At 38.6% G+C, this 17,765-nt stretch overlaps 1 protein-coding gene across 2 annotated transcripts in view; it reads right to left on the bottom strand.

The window, feature by feature from the left end:
* Positions 1–2,474: 2,474 nt before the first annotated feature.
* CNTN3 (contactin 3) overlaps positions 2,475–17,765 on the bottom strand; it is a 423,339-nt gene continuing 408,048 nt past the window's right edge. For both annotated transcript variants that reach the window (XM_051851466.2, XM_008260940.4), the window contains 3 exons: positions 8,350–8,462; positions 6,498–6,666; positions 2,475–4,451 (listed from right to left, as the gene is read on the bottom strand). In XM_051851466.2, coding sequence (XP_051707426.1) covers positions 4,351–4,451; positions 6,498–6,666; positions 8,350–8,462 — 383 coding nt within the window. In that variant the 3' untranslated portion in view covers positions 2,475–4,350. The remainder of the gene's footprint in view (positions 4,452–6,497; positions 6,667–8,349; positions 8,463–17,765) is intronic.

Genomic DNA, 17,765 nt, shown 5'->3' with positions numbered 1-17,765 from the left:
TTTCCTACAAGCTTAATTCTCTGTCAGTGCATTAATTCTCCATCAAGTTCAAGAGGTAATTATCACCTACATGCAAGCAAGGCATGTTAAATTAGGGAACTTGGCTTAAATAAAAACAGTAGAAAAACTTAACAATCCATTTTCCAGTCTGTTTACATATTTTCTTTCAAAAGAATGGTACAATTTACTAATTGCTAATTTTGTAATTTCTGTTGTGGGTTGATTTCACCTCCAATATTTACTGAAGTGTATCCAAATTATAATGAATATCAGTACAATTTTCATGTTTAAAAAGAGTAAAATACTTTAGAAAAAAACGAACCCAATTAAGATTAATTTTAAGTAAAAAAGCTGGCATTATAAGACTATGAAACGGCAGGGGGGATTTTAATTGGAAAAGGAGGACTTGTAAAATTCTGATCATTTTAAATTTTCTTTAGGTCACCATTCCACTGCTTGGTTTTCATTGAAAATGATAACATCACTGAAAATACAAAAAAAAAATCTGCAGACCCTTTTAAAGAAAACATAGAGTGAAAATTAAAATATTGTTGTAATTTTTACTTAAAGCATTTTGAATCTAGGGTCAATCTTAGCTAGGATAGCTTTCCTGTAAGAAGGAGACTGGGGCTTAGAGAGGCTATAGAACTTGACCATGATCACGACACTGGGAAAATATTTCTCAAGTCAGGGCTATGGCACAAAGCTGACCGAGGCTTCTCCCCTGCCACTCAGCTCTGGCTTCAGGAGACACAGTACTAGAACTGTTTCCATAACTGAGCCCCTCTCCCTAATGCCTCTGACTGAAACTCTCAGGCCCAAGGCTCCCTCCCTCAGCTTGCAGTTCCTCTGTCTTCCTTCACTTTGGTGATGACAAGTCCACTCCTTTCCACTATTAATTCACTAAGTGAAGGGTGTGGTGCAGGTGCCTGGGTAGTGCTAGGAGGCCCCAGGTCACAAGACACAGAATTCAGTGATCACTTCAATAGCTCACATCCCAGCGCTAGACTCCAGCCTGAGATCCTTCTCAGGAACTCCAGGCCCTGCTCAAAGCAGTCGTCCATCTACGCATAGACCCCAGATGAGCCAGAGCCCGCTTTGTCATTGCAGCAATGTCAGAGGCATGCGTTGGCCTATGACAGCTGACCAATCCAAGGAAGGCCAAAAGCACTGTGGACCAACCAGGGGCCTACACACAAGTCCATCATGCACTGCTCAACCCCAGCTTTCTAGATTCACTCCCTGGGAGAGTCTGAGAATGGAGCGACAGCCACTCGAGTCCTTGCTCTGTGCATTGCAAAATAAACTCCTGCTTGCTTCTAGGACCTTGGTGTTAGGGATTGGCTTGTTGCACACTGGGAGGGCAGACCCAGTTTTCTGGGGGCAGGAAGAGGGACTACAATATTTCAGTTGTATAATTTGTTTCAATGTATTCTTCAGGTCTTTCCCCTCTTTTAAGGTATGCTAGTAAACCCATTACAACTGTATTTGAAATCACACACACACACACACACACACAAACACCCCTCACATCTACACAACCAGTATAGTCTTCTAACTTAATTCTCCTACCTCTAAACAAATATTTCAATTTTTGGGTAAGAAAATGATTGAAATATTATCTTAGCTCTCATTTTCCCTACATCAGTGATAATACTTAAGTGTTTATTAATTAAAATGAATCTTTTTCTAATATGTTTGTCAGATAATTAGGGTATATGTCAAGGACCACCTAAAAGCAAGTCTCTAACTTGGTAATAATGAGAAAACCTATGAAGGGCCTGATACGTTTTTTTTAAAGATTTTATTTTATTTATTTGAAAAGCAGAGTTAGAGAGAGAGGGAGAGCTACAGAGAATGAGGTCTTCCATCTGTTGGTTCACTCCCCAGAAGGCAACAACGACCAGTGCGGGGCCAGGACAAAGACAGGGGCCAGGAGCCAGGAGCTTCTTCTAGGTCTCCCATGTGGGTGCAGGGGCCCAAGCACTTGGATCATCCTCTGCTGCTTTCCCAGACACATTAGCAAGGAGCTGCATTGGAAGTGGAGGAGCTAGAACTTGAACTGGCACCCATATGGATTGCCTGCATTGCAGTCGACAGCTTAACCTACTATGCCATAGCACTGCTCTGGGCCTGATACATTTTAAGAAACTACTTGTCAAAAATATGGGAGGAGCCACTTGTGGCCACACAAAGCCAAAGAAATTAGGCACCATAATTCCATAAAGTGGGTTTTCTGTTTCCCTTTTCCTCAGAGTTGAAATATCTTGAATATGGGGGGGTGAGGGTATTGTCTCAAAGTGCAGATTTTATTAAATTAGTACAATATAAAAATATTATTTAAAATATCCTGTCAAAAAATGGGAAAGCTAAATTTTTGCTTGAAACATAGAAGAAATAATAACACCTCCAAAGCTATGATGGTTCCCTCTTTGCCTCTGTAGAAGTTCTTATCACAATAAATGATATATGAGCCTTGATTATTATAAATTTTATTAGAATAATAGAAAATAATACATACAGATAACCATAGGATACACACACAGGAATTTAAAGATAAATTTTATACTTTTCAATATGAAACAAAGTACATATCTCATGGAGATATTTTGCTAGAAAGGACATGAAATAATAATCATCTTGAAAACAAAGAGTATAGGAACATAGTATAGAAATTACTAAATAATAAAAAGGTACAACTCCATTACATGTAGCATAAAATACAAGTACTGGAGAAGGTGCTTCCTCACTTTTTGACTGGAAATAACAACGGTCAAATGAAATTTACTAGCCATTCCGATTATTTTCTAGATATATACACTATATACAGATCTTACAGAGAAAGTTACATTTTTCTCCTTCGTGTAAGATGACATTAACTTAAATGTAATCTCTAAATGTAAAGTGGTATTTTATAAGGATATCAGAATTTCCTAATTTTTATTTTTTTTCTTGATTTCTGAACTGTTGGTTCTCAAATTCTGTTATCTATGGAAATATGAACAAGTTCCAGCAAAATGTGAAATTGGTAGGAAAGAGGTAAAAAAATTGATTTTGCAATGTCTAACACTCAATCTGCCAATTTTCATATATTCTCTACATATTGCTATGAAGTCATGTCTCCAACAATCCTTTGAAAAGCATATATTGAAAGACTGAGTCATACATATCAAAGTCAGCAGCATCACCATGGTTCTATTACAAATTTAACTCAGAAACTAAAAAGCCTGCCAGACTCACTCAGATACAAGGTGGGATTTCATTAAAAAACCATCTCCACCACCCAAAGAGGAGAGGGCCCCTTAATGGAATCAGAAATTGGAAATGAAGGATTCTGTGGATCTTGTTTAATATTTGAGTTGAGATTCAGGTCCTTGCTTATTGTTCACACCAGCTTTTAATAAAACCTGAAAGCTCGTTCATAGGCATGAAGGAAACAATTCCTTTTTAAATTTTGTTCTAATTTTTTGAGAATGGATAAAATGTGATTACGTCCAATTTTTATCACCGATTGGAATAGAAGGCATTCTCTAGAAAGTAGAATGCAAGATGAACCAGCCGGTCCTCGTAACTTCTACGTACTGAAGGAAATTCATGGTAACATTCAGCACAGGCCCGCTGCATTTGGGGTGCCAAAGTACTTTCATGTTTTCCTCTCTATCATTAAACGATTGATTTATGGGGCAGAGACGGAGCAGATCGTATTATTATCTCTACCTTTTACAGACGAGTAATTGAGAAATTCAGAGAGCAAAGTGGTTTCTAAATTCTCTTGGCCATTTCATAGTATCCTGAACCAGAGCCCAGACAGGCACTTCCAGCCCCACTCTCCAAATCACATCCTGCCTTCATCCAACTTGATAATTTTTAAAATGCATTTTTTACCTTTGAGGATTTAAGTCAGCATTTCAAAATGACACTGATTACATCTTAGAAATACTGCTGTTATAATAAGGAAATAGCATTCGGATTAAGTGAGTTTATTAATGAAAAAAAAACCTTCACATCTGTTTATCTGTGCCTCTGTGTGTGTGTGTGTGTGTGTGTACACTTGAGAGTGTGTGAGTCTTTAACTATAGGCAGTGCTTAAATTCATAGCTTAAGATCAATTATATCAAAAATCTGAAGTACATAATATGTAAATTCCTTTGGTTTATCAAGTAAATATTAAGGCATTTCAGATTCCCCTAAAAGGATGTACTGTTTTATTATATTCATATTTTACCTATAATGAAGTAGAAAGTTAAAAATACAGGGTTGAAAAACACATGCATAATCACTGCGTTTCATGAAAGCACTTTTTTCGGGTAACCAATGAACTTTCCGATGAGTACCAAAAAAGAGTAGATATCACCACAGGGCATTCACAATAAAGAAGAGTGCTATAGGGATATAGCCTGACACAGAGCAGACGTTGGAGATGGCTGAAGTGGATCCTCTTGCATCCATACCTGCCAAAGGTGATCACAGCTCATTACTAAGAACTGCACCCATATACAATGTACATACTATACAAAGGTTTGTGTCACCCAAGAAATCTCATGCTGAAATCCTATCCCCCCAGTGTGATGGTGTTAGGAGGCGAATCTTTTAAGAATTGACACCAAAGAGGCCAGGACCTTGATCTTGGATTTTCCAACCTCCAGAACCATGAGAATTAAATAAATGTCTGTTACTTCTATGATACTCAGCCCATGATATTTTGTTAAAGTAGCCTGAATGGACTTAGACACCAGGGAAAAGGAATGCCTTTAGGATCAAAATCAAATTATAGTGTGAACATCCCCCAGGATCACGTTATTATTTGTCCTCATTTTATTTACAGATGCAGGCTATACCAGTTATCAACAGTATCTATAAAGACACTGATGTGCGCAAGTTTTCTTAAGTGAGTCCAGGCTTTGTTCATCTAGTATTATTTAACTTTAATTGAAATTGGAAAAACAACTTAATCATTTTGAAAACAATTATACTAGATCACAAACAATTTTGAGATAATTCAATGGTTTAATTAAAGAAAGCTTCATTGGATAAGAGTCTGGAAAAATCTGTGCTTGTTTCTATTTTATGCATTCCCAGCTACATTATTATGCCTATTATAAAACATTTTTAAGAAGCAGTTGACAAAAGTTCCATTTTCGGAGAGCCAGCCTTGCACAGTCGCCAAACTGTGCAAACTCAGCGAGGTGGCAGAGGTCAGAGGAAAGGGTAGCCCTTGGACCCAGCAGCCGTGAAAGGCTAAACCGTGTCTGTCCCTGAAAAAGTAGAGAGCTGCCTTCTTTTATCAGTGCCAGTTTGTCTGCTGTAACCTAACTCTATACCTTGCACTACCCAGGGAACGTAAAGCACGTGTTGACTATTTTATAACCTAAATTAATAATAATAAACTCAAGTGCAGACGGCTTTAGAAATGTCAGTAGCACAAAATGACATTTTACAGACTTTTACATTGCAGAACTGAATTTTAAGATCAATAGTTCTCATTTTTGTAGGATGGCTTCATTTGCTGGTTTTAGTCTAAGTATGATGGTCTTTATGATTTCTTGGAAATATAAAATTCCTCCAAGTTCTTACATCTCCCCTTCTCTGCAGCTGGGAATGTCAGTCATTCCCTTTTGCAAGATTAAAGACAAAAGTTTCAATCTTGGTTTCTTGATAACATCAAGTAGGGCAATGAATAAAGTCATTTTTGTCACTAAGAACTAGACTTGAATATGAAGACAAAATGGGCCCTACAGTAGTCAGGTGGAGGCCCTGAAACTCCAGACATGGAATTTACAAGAAAAGACAAAATTGCTTCTGCCATTGTCACTGATAAAACACAGGCGGGCTTCAAATTTGTTTGGAAAATGGAATTAGGAAATAAATTTCTGCGAGTTCTTTTGACGCTGCTCCTAAGTGTGGCAAAGTCTGCTTGCCTCTCCAAGTGCAATCTCCATAAGTAAAGCAGGTCTCAGGTACACTCTGAATGGAAAACTTAAGGGGAAGCTTCTTTGAAATTAAAAACAAAATTTCTTCTAAAAAGCTACCTTTCAGTTTGGCACACCTGAGGGGTTTATGACCTAACTAATGTTATTTCTTCTACTTCAAGAATGAATAAGACTGATCTACAGTTTGTTGAAGCCCAAAGACTGGAATACTAAAGATCCTACAACCAGTGTCAGGGTTCAACACTGTTTTTGAGAAATGCTCAGGGAATTCTGTTTCTATAAACAATTCAAGGGCAGATTTAGGCAGAATGAGGGGGAAATAAAATTAATAAGGTGTTGCTAAGTGTTCTTATGTCCTTCCTTTCATCCTTATCTTTCCTCCTGTTTTGTATGCATCTGAAGGAATTGCTCCCACCCTCATCTCGAATATTCTAAAACCTTCTCAGTGCCTGAATGAAAGACAGGCTGGGGAGGAAGAACAGAAGGAGGCGCTGCGATTGACTTCCTCTTGGAGCTGACAACACTGATACAAATGAAGGAAGCAATGAATGACTTCCATCCACTTACTGGTTATCCTTGGAATCCTGATCTGTTCACTGCTGGTCCCATCGCCTCCATCTGTTGTGGCCTTGACCTCAATGATATAGTCTTCTTTGATGGGGAGCAAGAGTTCAGCCGACGTTTTATTAGTGCTCAGCACTTGCATATTATTTTGACTGCTAGTCCTATAGAAAACCTAAAATAAACAAATACACTTATTTCTTCCTTTTTTTTTTTTTTTTTTTTTTTTTTTTTTTTTTTTTTTTTTTTTTTACAGGGAGAGAGAGACAGAGAGAAAGGTCTTCCTTTTGCCATTGGTTCACCCCTCCAATGGCCGCCACGGCCATTGCATCGCTGCAGTGCACCGCGCTGATCCGAAGGCAGGAGCCAGGTGCTTATCCTGGTCTCCCATGGGGTGCAGGGCCCAAGCACTTGGACCATCCTCCACTGCCTTCCCAGGCCACAGCAGAGGGCTGGCCTGGAAGAGGAGCAACCCGGACAGAATCCGGTGCCCCGACCAGGACTAGAACCCAGTGTGCCGGCGCCGCTAGGTGGAGGATTAGCCTAGTGAGCCACGGCGCTGGCCAAATACTTATTTCTTATACTGCTCTCTTTTGTTTTGTTCATGGAAGTTGTGACTCCAAAATTATCTTGTCTTTTTATACCCACTGGACTATAAATTGCTTTCTCAGCTCTGTCCACAGGACTCTGATTAGGGCTTAGCATGTGGAAGAATTATCAGGTTCTCAAAGCCAAGGAGGTGGGGTTTGGCATTGTGGTGCAGCAGGTCAGGTTGCCACATGCTAGGCTGGCGTCTCACACTGGAGTTCTGCTGTGCCCTGGATGCTTTACTTATTTCTTTAAAAAAGTATTTATTTATTGAAAGGCAGAGTTAGAGAGAGAGAGGGAGGGAGAGGGAGAGGGAGAGAGAGAGAGAAAGAGATCTTACACCTGCTGGTTCACTCCCCAAATAGCAACAACAGCTGGGTCTAGGCCCATTAGAAGCCAGGAGCCTGGAGCTTCTTCCAGGTTTCTCACATGGGTGCAGGGACTCAAGCACTTGAGCCATCCAGCAATGCTTTCCCAGGTGCATTAGCAGGGAACTAGATCAGAAGTGGAGAAGTTGGGTCTTGAACTGGTGCCCATATGGATGCTGCCATTTCAGACTGTGGCAGGTTATTCACTATACCACAACACCAGCCCCTACTTCACTTCTAATCCAGCTTTCTGCTAATGAGCCTAGGAAAGCAATGGAAGATGGCCCAAATACTTGGGCACCCTCTACCCATGTGGGGGACTAGGATGGAGTCCCTGGCTCCTGCCTTTGGCCTGTTCCAGATCTGGCTATTGTTGCCCTTTGGGGGAGGGAACCAGTAGATAGAAGATCTCTCTCTGCACCCCCATCCCCTTCTCTGTTGCTCTGCCTTTCAAATAAATAAATCTTTGGAAAAATTTAAGGAAGTGAGAGAAGAGCAAATGCTTCCATGGAAAGGCTTAGCTGGATTGAGTCGTTGTGAGGCTGGAGAGGTAGGGCAGGGCCATACTGTATGAGCCCCTGGGATGCCTAATCAAGGAATCAGAGCCAATATTTTTGTTGTTTATAAAATAATATATAGGTGAGCATCAGAAGCAGCAAATTGATAAGTGCACAATTTATACTGTGTCCAAAATTCCCATGTTAGTGGAATTATTTGATATGCATCTGCATTTTAAAAATCAGAGATTTTAGTAAACTACTCTCTTTATGAAATGTTTGACATCTATGTCAAAATTAGATTACAGAAAGCACATCACCAATGTTTAGAAAATTCACTGGATCCAGCATCCCTTGGAAAGCACAGAAAGAAGGCAACAACGCTTTGCAAATACTGCAGCTTACTTTGTATCCTGTTACTTCTGATTCATTCTCCATTGCTTTAACTTGCTCCCAATTAAGTAACACTTTCGTGTCGGTAGCATTCCAGACAACATTTCCTGGTGGCTGACTGGGAGCTGGAAATGCAAAATGAGAAATTAAAACCGATATGATCACGGAGTGTTATTTCACACGGAGCAGATAAATGACCAGCGCAGGACGCTAGTGGAAATAGAGCAGTATCTCTTTGGTGATGCATGGTTTATAGATGGAATCAGAAAAATAACAGTAGCGAACTCTCCCTTAAAAAGGTATTTCACTTTAATTGCGAGATAATTCATTTTATCCTACTCATCATATACCTTAGGTCACTTCACACTTTACGGCATTTAATGTTTCAGAGAAGACGGGCTGGCAGGCTGACAGATAAGGAAATTCCTTTACCCACCACTAGAGGGAGGCTTGATGAGTCGAGAGAGGCAGGCAGTGCAACTTGTTTTGACACAGAGGCTGAGAGAAATTGCCAAAGGAGCAGATTAAAGTCACAGGAAATGAAGTGTGGATGATTTTTAAGCCAGCCTTGTAAGATGAGCAAAATGAGAGGCAATCAAAAATAAGGATTACTTAGATTTATTCTCATGAAGTAATGGCTACACACATGAAAAACTGCAACAGAGGGTCCATATTTTAAAGTCTTCATTTTCCAAGTTTAAATCCGTTTTTGAGAAAAATAAGGCAACACACTAAAAAGTTAATGAGAATTCCATTAGTGAATTAATGAAACTCTCTCAGGCTTATACACATGGATTCCTAGTTTATCTTTCTCTTGGGAACACTGGACTGTCAACCACGATGGGGAGTGGGGAGTCATCTCGGGCATTACTCAGTGCCAACTCAGGTAGGACACTGGGAATTCAGTTTCTTGTCATCCACAAACAGCAAGCATAATATTAGTTACTAACCAATAGAATCACAATTGCCCAGAAAAGTACTGTAATATGGTGTCCTTGTGCATTTAACTACAGATGGTGATTGGCTTAACGGGATTCGTAATGAGAAAGTGATATAAATGAGTGGTTATCCAGGGAAATTTCTATGAATTATTGGCTCCTTCATAAAGAAAATACACTCACAGCTCAGAAGAGCTCTCGGTTACTTGTGTGTAACTGATGACCCCACACAAGACTATATTCTCTGGGGGTTCTCTTGCTCACTGTCTTCTCTTTAAAATTATTCTATGTTGTCTCTAAAATTTTGTAGTATGATATTAATAATGAATTAGGTCAGCTAAGATTGTCCAAGCTGCAACGCTTTGATAACAAATATAAATGGCAGTTGCTTAAGGTTGAAATACTAATAACCAATTCTGGTGGCTCAATCCACATGACAGGAAGGTGGAGCTGTCAGAACATCTCCCCAGAGTGTCATTTCCCGTGGCCTGGCACAGGTTTGATTTGATGCTGCTTTACAATGGTCTGTCTTACCAAAAGGTATGTGTTTGGAGGTTTTAGAGAGCTTGAGTAATTATGGTTGAATCACCTATCCCGATACCTGCCTTGCAGAAGAAGTGACTGACATTGGGGTTTACCTTGTTTGAGTCCCCAAACAGATAAGTGGAGTGAGTTTAGCCAGAAATGAATACTTTTTGAAATGACAGAAAGACAAAAAACAGGAAAACTGAAAGGGAATGAAAAATAAAAAAGCTTGTCCTGGGTCTGACTGTTCTTTTTGAATCCTGATTATCAACGTTTTTCAGCATCAGAGAGTCATATAATGCTTTTGTCATGTATTGCTTTTGTCATTTTTGCTATTTATAAAGAGTTGACTTGATTTTTTTAAAATGTAAATGTCTACATTAACCTCATACTAAACAATAAGATTCACCCAATAATGAGCTTGACTTAACAGCAACATTTTTGATGCCTTCTAACATAAATGCAGCTAAGGTCTCTAGGTAGATACTAGCTTATGTATATAAGAGGTAAAAAAATTTTTTTAATTTATTTGAAAGACAGTATCTGTAGTGGAAGGAGGAAACAAGTCTTAGAAACCAGGACCTAGCCTCTTATCTGTCCCCTTTAGCCCAAGGTGTCCTTGTTTGTCCTTTATCAAAATGAATTCACCAATACAGCTGGCCAACTGGACTATTTACTTCTGCAATAGATAAGAAACTTGATGAGGAGGGGGTTGTTTAGGGGAAGTCCACATTCAAAACTCCCCCGCCTGCACTTTCCCAGAAGAGGGAGGAGGGGAGAAGAAATGGAGGGGCCCAAACTCATGTCCAGTAAAACCTAGTCTGACTACAGGCTGGGCTGTCCGTCCTTTATTGAAATGCCTGCCTTGTCTATCGAGTGTAGGAATTTCTTTCTCATTGCTCTTTTTAATTAAATTCTTTGCAAATAGCCGAAAATAAAATAAAATAATCTAATGCTTCCTTTAAAAAGATTTAAACATGTTTGTGAGCAACCTTAAAAATAATCCTTTTTTTAATCACAGGTAAGAATAACATCATCTGGAGAATTCTAAACTATTTTCCATGTTCAAAATTCTATTACTGTCAGTCAGGTAATGCTGATCAAACATCTGTAACATGTTGGGCATTGCAGAACGTGCCTTTATATAACCATTTACTAGATCCTCATAGCATTACTTTGCCATTAATGCTCATCTCTGTATATGGGTTATCTGGACCCCAGAGTTTTAAAAAAGACAAAAACATCATTTACTCATGTTCATTGCAGCATTATTAGTCAAAAGTCAGAAGCAACCCAATTTAAATTGTCCACCAAAAGATGAATGGATAAACAAAGTATGATATATGCATTTAACAGAATATTATTCAGCCTTAAAAAAGCAATGAAATAAGGACATGCTATACAGCATGGTTGAACCTTGGGGACATTATACTAAGTGAAATAAACCAATCACATACACACACCACACAAAAAGCACTATATGATTCCACCAATGAGGTATCTATGGTAGTGAAATCCACAGAGGCAGAAAGGAGAACAGGGGTGCCAGAGGCTGGTGGAGGGGGAGTGGGGAGCTGTTTAATGAGGGACAGTTTCCCATCTGCAAGCTGAGAAGAGATCTGGAGACCTATGGCACAGCAATATGAAGATACTTAGCCCCATTGAAGTGTCCAATGAAAAATGGCTAAAATGGTAAATTTTATGTGTACTTCACTACAATTAAAAATATAATTAAGAAGCCTTGCTAGATATACAACCATTGAGAGGTATTATATGGAGTCAGATAACTCCCATTAAATCTGCTGGCACATAGGAAGATGATGGTTATCTGCCTCACTTTCAGAGACCATGGTTTCTGCCTGCAGGAAGATACACTTCTCCCTTTCGTTGCCATCTCCCAGACATTAGCTTCCATCATCAGGACTGCTTCAGCCAATGAGCATGAAAAAAAGGAAAATGGGCTGTTATGAAGTGGCATCTTTAAAGACCACTAGGGAGAATGGTTCACCTTTTTCTTTTTCCCCTTTGCCCTGAGAAGAGCTATCCCAGAAAGTGGCTGCTCCTTCAGTCTGGGTCCTGGTGGGAAGGTGGAATGAGTCAGATCTGCTTCTCACTCATCCTGGACCATTAAATATGGCTATAAAAGAAACATTTCTAGGCCATTGAGGCTTGGGGGTTTGGGGTATTGTGGCCTGAGCTAGCCTAATCTGAATGACAAAGTTATTAGCCAGCAATCCAAGAGCTGTGAAGCAACACAGGGAATTTCTGCAAAGGCAGGAAGCTAAGTACTGAAGTAGGAATGGGTAGGAGACAGTAGACAGCATAATTCCAGGACTTGTAACTTCACTTTTTGTATTCTATCTCATGTGGAAGTACAACCCAGATCAGTTTTGGCCCCAAGCTTTATTACACCTAATCTGATATATGGACTACATTTTGAAATTTTTTTGGAAATCATGTCAACATTCATATCCTACAGATTTTCCCTCTGTTATTTCAATTTCTATTGATGATAGGATGCTAAAGTGGAAAACAAATGCTGCTTAAAACTAATGTAAATCAAGCAGAGAGGTGACATCTCACTATATTTATAGCACAGCACTAATTAATGGGCTATAAAATTATTTAAATAGCTTTGTGTTTTGTAACAAAAATTTGATCTTGAAAGGTTTTTATTATTATTGTTCTTTATGTACTTATCTCAGTCCTCTGTGTGTCTGATATCCAGAATCAATAGCAGCTTTATAGATTTTATTTATTCTGCAGATATCTGTCTCCAAACCAGTGCTTACAGTTATATTACTATCATTGTGTGAAGGTGAGAATACAAGACCTGTCTACCAACAGGAAAATGGATAAATGAGCTGCAGTGTATTATGCCAATGGAGTATTACATGTACATGGTTATGATATACAGGAAACTAAAAATATATAGTATACCTTCCACTGATACTAGAAACATCCCATAAAACACAATTCTGCAAAGACAAATGATATCAATGACGCCATTTTTGAGTGATGAGATTATGAGTGAGTTTAATTTTCTGCTGTATAATTTTCTTTTTTCCGAAACTTCCTACATTGAATGTTCTCCCTTTATGTAATAAAATGTAGAGGTTGTTAAAGAACATTGTAATTGGGAGTTTTCAATTGGTGATGTCTTCAAAGTGGTGAGAGTGAAACTGGCATTTACTTTCAAAATATGGAATTTTAAGAACATATGCTTGCTGTGATTAATTATACAAAACTCAGTTTGTTTCTTAACTCTTGTTTTTGGCCATCTGATGGTAATAACATGACTTACATGATAAGTGGATGTTATCGCCAAGAGCTGGAAGGTACACTTTGCACTTGGACTTTACTTGAGATAATCACCAACATGTGCAATTAAGCTGCTTAAGCCTGTGATATTGTGCAAAAAGTCAAACAACTAAAAGCCACTTTCTCTCCAACAATGATATATATTTGTTTTGGGATTATTGAAACTTTCACAATGGATCTAATTTTTGATCATATTAAATTGATTTACTATTCTAAAATGAAACAAAAACATCTTTTAAACTCATCTAAAGATCAGCCATGGGGTCCCACCTAGGGTATCAGGGCAGGTCTTTATTTGTTTTCTGGGAATTTCTTTAACCAAAATTTCCTCTTCTTTCGGTAATAAAAATGTCTGAGACTGTAAACTATAAACAGTCAACTGGCTAGAGTATTCAGAGGCAACTGGGACAGATTTTCCAGGGAGTGCCAAAGCTGTCACTAAATCAAGTTCATAAGATTTACACACAAGATTTGCATGATTCTATATTAGCTGGAATTTCCTCTTTGAATCCTGGTAAAATTGCATATTACTTTATCTTTCTTCAGAGCCTGCACAATGAGAGATAACTTTGCTGAATCCCAAAGACAGGAAAAAAAGAATCATTCATAAATCTGAGGAATGCACACTATTAAGCAGTGTATTCCATTGGTGTATGTGTGATTTGTGGTACACAAACACAAGTAATTTACACACATAGGTGGGATGTGATACACAGAAAAATCAACAAGAAGCATTCAGTCACCTACAGAGAAATTCTCTTCCAGCCTTCCCAGTGCTTTTGAGAGAAAGTTGGGTGTGGGGGCTTGCAGGTCTTTAATACACTATTATCACAAAGGGGAAGCAGGTGCAGAGGTTTGTATGAGCAACAGCCTGTTGGCCTATTTTTTCATTGTATTGTTAAACTTATTCTCTGCTTCTCCACTGCACAGATATGAAGTTAGATTCTAAGAGTGAGCCTAGTGTTTAAGGTGCTTCTAATGATGACAATAATCCCATATCAAAGTGCCTAGGGTCAATTCCCAGCTCTGGCTCCTACTAGTGCAGACCCTAGGAGGCAGGACTGATTGCCCAAGTGATTTGATTCCTGTTAACCATGTGGGTGATGTGGATTGAGTTCCCAAGGATTAGTCCTGGCCATTGAAGGCATCTGGAGAGTGAACCAATGGGTGAGATCTCGTATCTTTCATTAAAGTAAATTTTTTAAAAAGAGAGAAAAAAATAGAATTAGGATTATATTTTAATATAAAAGTTGCTAAGTCAATTTTTAAAAAAGATGCTATGTACATATTAGTTGAGAAGCCCAAAGAGTGGCAAAAAATGAGGTAAATCACAAAATTTGCAATTCCTCATATTAAAATATATCATGAGCCATAACTTACACTAGGTGGTTATCATATTCAATTGTACACAGGAAGACTTTAGAAATTCCAAATTGTGTGTTGGAGGTGGGAATATTCATTTTATTAAAAATCTCTGAGCTACTCACTCTTTCAGTGCTCATTGACTCACATTTCCTTTCTACTTCCTGAAGACACACTGCATTGGTTTCCTTAGAATCAGGCATGTGTTTTTGGCTTAACTCACATGGATAAGCATTGCATTTGGGAAAGCAAAAACCAAAATGCAAAGCTGAATGTATCTTTTAGTATTGCTCTATTTTCCCAATTCTATACCACATACAATAATTAGCAAAGACATAAAGAAGATAGCCTTGTTTCTAGGGAGTCTGGGCATGTGATCCAGAACAAATCAATCAAGTCTTTCCAACAACTTGAATTGGCTCAGGAACAGGCATTCACTAGAAATGAATCAATAATAAGCTGACATAGCTCTGAGTGGAATAATCAGAAAGGAGCTGCTCACATTTCTTGGGACCCCTGATTGACAGAAAAGAGCCCTTAAGGTATTATAGCAAAACAGTTACCTTAGAATGAAGCTAGGGAGGAGTGCAGACAGGTGATAGAGAGAGTCATCATTCAACAAATACTGGGCACAAACTATGATTACTTAGACAATGGATACGGAACAATGGTCAAACCAGGCAGAAGTGTCTTCCCTGAAGGAGCTGACACTTAGTCCCTGCAGGGTGGGGTGACAGCAATACAATCAACACACACAAGACATCCATAAGGGCACAGCACAGAGAAGGAGAGGGGGGTTGCCAGGAGGAGAGGCCTTGCACTTTTAAACGTGGTGCTCAGGTGGTACTGAGGTAATGAGGGAGCTGAAACAGGTGGAGTATCAGGTGAGTATCTGCAGAGTCTTCTAGGCAGAGGCAACAGCAAAGCAGAAGCTGTGAAATGAAGTGGAATGGATAAGGTAGAAAATAGTAGAAAGTGAGAGTAGAAACAGGAGAATAAATACTTTGTTGCTTTTTTAAGGATGTAGCATTTATCTGGACTAGATGGACAGTGACCAGAAGATTCTGCATATAGGAATGACATCATCAGCATTACTTTGGTGGAAATTGGCTACACAGTGAGAGATGGAAGTAGCTCGTGCTGGAGTGGCAGCATGAAGGCAGTAACAAGTGGTAGATTCTTGATATATTTAGAAGCCAGAGTCTGCCCACATTGTAGGGTATGAGAGAAAGGGAAGAGTTAGGGTGATGCTAAGATTTTTGTCCTGAAGAACCGAAATAATGGAGTTGAATTTACTGAAATGGGGAATATTGTAGAAGAGATAGGTTTACAATGGGGTGGAAAGAGAAATCAATAACTCAGTTTTAGAAAAATAGTTTTGATACCTTATTAGATGATTCTTGAAGGCATTGTTTGAGTGTCTGGATTTATTTATACTAAAAGCCAGAGGTAATACTTGACTTTCAAATTATTCAAAGCAGAATATTTGTCCTAGAAATTCTTTCTTGAAAACTCTGAACATAAAACTCTCAATATGTTTCCTTTTAGAAACCAACAAATTCCATCATGTTCAGCCATCTGCAAATTTCCCTCATCAGCTCCATTAGATGGAAGACACTGGTTCAGAGTAACTCTCTTCGGGTGGCAAGTGACAGAAGCTCATCTTTGATTACTTAAAGTGGCTAATTAGTGTTTAACGTAAAATGCTTTTAGAAAGCATAAGTATTTGGATATCAAAAATTAAGTGTTTAATGGAAGCTACAGTATTTATCTTGAGAATCCCTGTGTTATTTTACATTAATCAGAAATATCATCTAATATCTGTCTTGATACAAAGCCTTGCATACAGAATTTCATGATGAGGAGCACATGAGACTTCAGGCAAGATTATACAGAGCAGTGTGTGTTTCCAATGCGCAATGTGCCTGGCATCAGGGGGAAGCACATTTGATTAACAATAGCACTCAGGCAGGCCTCTGTCTTCAGATTTCTTTCACCCATTCAGCCATCCATTCAACATTTGCAAGTACTGGGTTTGTGCTGGGCACAAAGGTAGAATGAAGAAGACACAAAAGGATTTCTTCTCCATCCAATGGAGACTCCAGAGAAGACAGAGCAATCATGTAAAACAAATGCTGCCTTAGTAGTTAGTACTGCACGTTTGAGGCCTACAGCCAATTCCCTTCATAGTGCTAATCACAGGAGTCTTACCAAAATTCTGCCATAGGTTTTGAAGCTAAACCATATTCAGTAAGAGCTATCAGGAGCCACCCTAGAAATGGCTTTAAAGACTGTTGTACTTGTTTTTGGGTACATGTTTGAAAAATTGGTAACATAAGTTTAAAAGTTAACACATGTTCTTTATAAATGATTTTAGGATGATTAGGATTTGATAAATATCAAAATCATTTCCCACCCAGTGTAGGAAACTATTCTCTAATAACACCTATAAATCAACATACAAGCTCCAGCTGAACCGTGTCAATAGGAGCTCACTGTTCTAAGAGGTTGATTCAGCTGGAATTCCTATCAGGTGATAGCTCCATGAGCATAGGGGTTCTGGTTATCTTTGATTACCTTACTCAGTTCCCAGGCATGGAGCAAAATCACAATAATACTGGTGTTAAATGAGCCATGAATATTCTAATTATATGGCTTCGAGAGAGGATAACACTGTGGCTAAGATTATGTCTGGATTTGGACGACTGTCCTGTTACTATGTGACTGCAGTCAAGTTGAGAAATTGCCATGTGCCTAAGCTTCCCCACCTCTAAAGCGAGGACGCTAATAGCTTCCAGGTTGTGGCGTTGCTGTGAGAATTTAGGATCAATAGATGGAAAGTGCTTTGCACCACGACTGGAAATTGCTTGGTAAGTGTAAGCCATTTATACCATAATGATCATCTTCATTATGTACAAACTCCTACCTCTGACATCTCTTAAATTCTACCTCTAAATTAGAAGTTTTGCTTTTTTAAAAAAAAATTCATTGTACATTATCAAGATGTTCATATTAATTTATAATTGGTCTCTTCTCCCTTCCCAATTCCCTGATTCCACCATGATGCCACACTGACTTTTACAATCCTAATTTCTTAGTCAGTAAATTACATCAATTATTAAGTCAGAAGAAAGAGCCAGATAAACCTGTCTGTGTTTATGTTTGTAATCAGAATTTTTCATAGATGCTGTGTGTTGACTATGATACATATTTAAGTCATATTAATTCAGAAGTATTGCTGAGGACCTCAAACATATTTGGTGAAATATGTTGTAAGTACAG

The sequence above is a fragment of the Oryctolagus cuniculus genome, chromosome 10, assembly GCF_964237555.1.
Source record: "Oryctolagus cuniculus chromosome 10, mOryCun1.1, whole genome shotgun sequence".
NCBI classification, from domain to species: Eukaryota; Metazoa; Chordata; class Mammalia; order Lagomorpha; family Leporidae; genus Oryctolagus; species Oryctolagus cuniculus.
The sequence above is the reverse complement of the archived record's forward strand: the minus strand, read 5'-3'. Positions and strand labels throughout refer to the sequence as shown.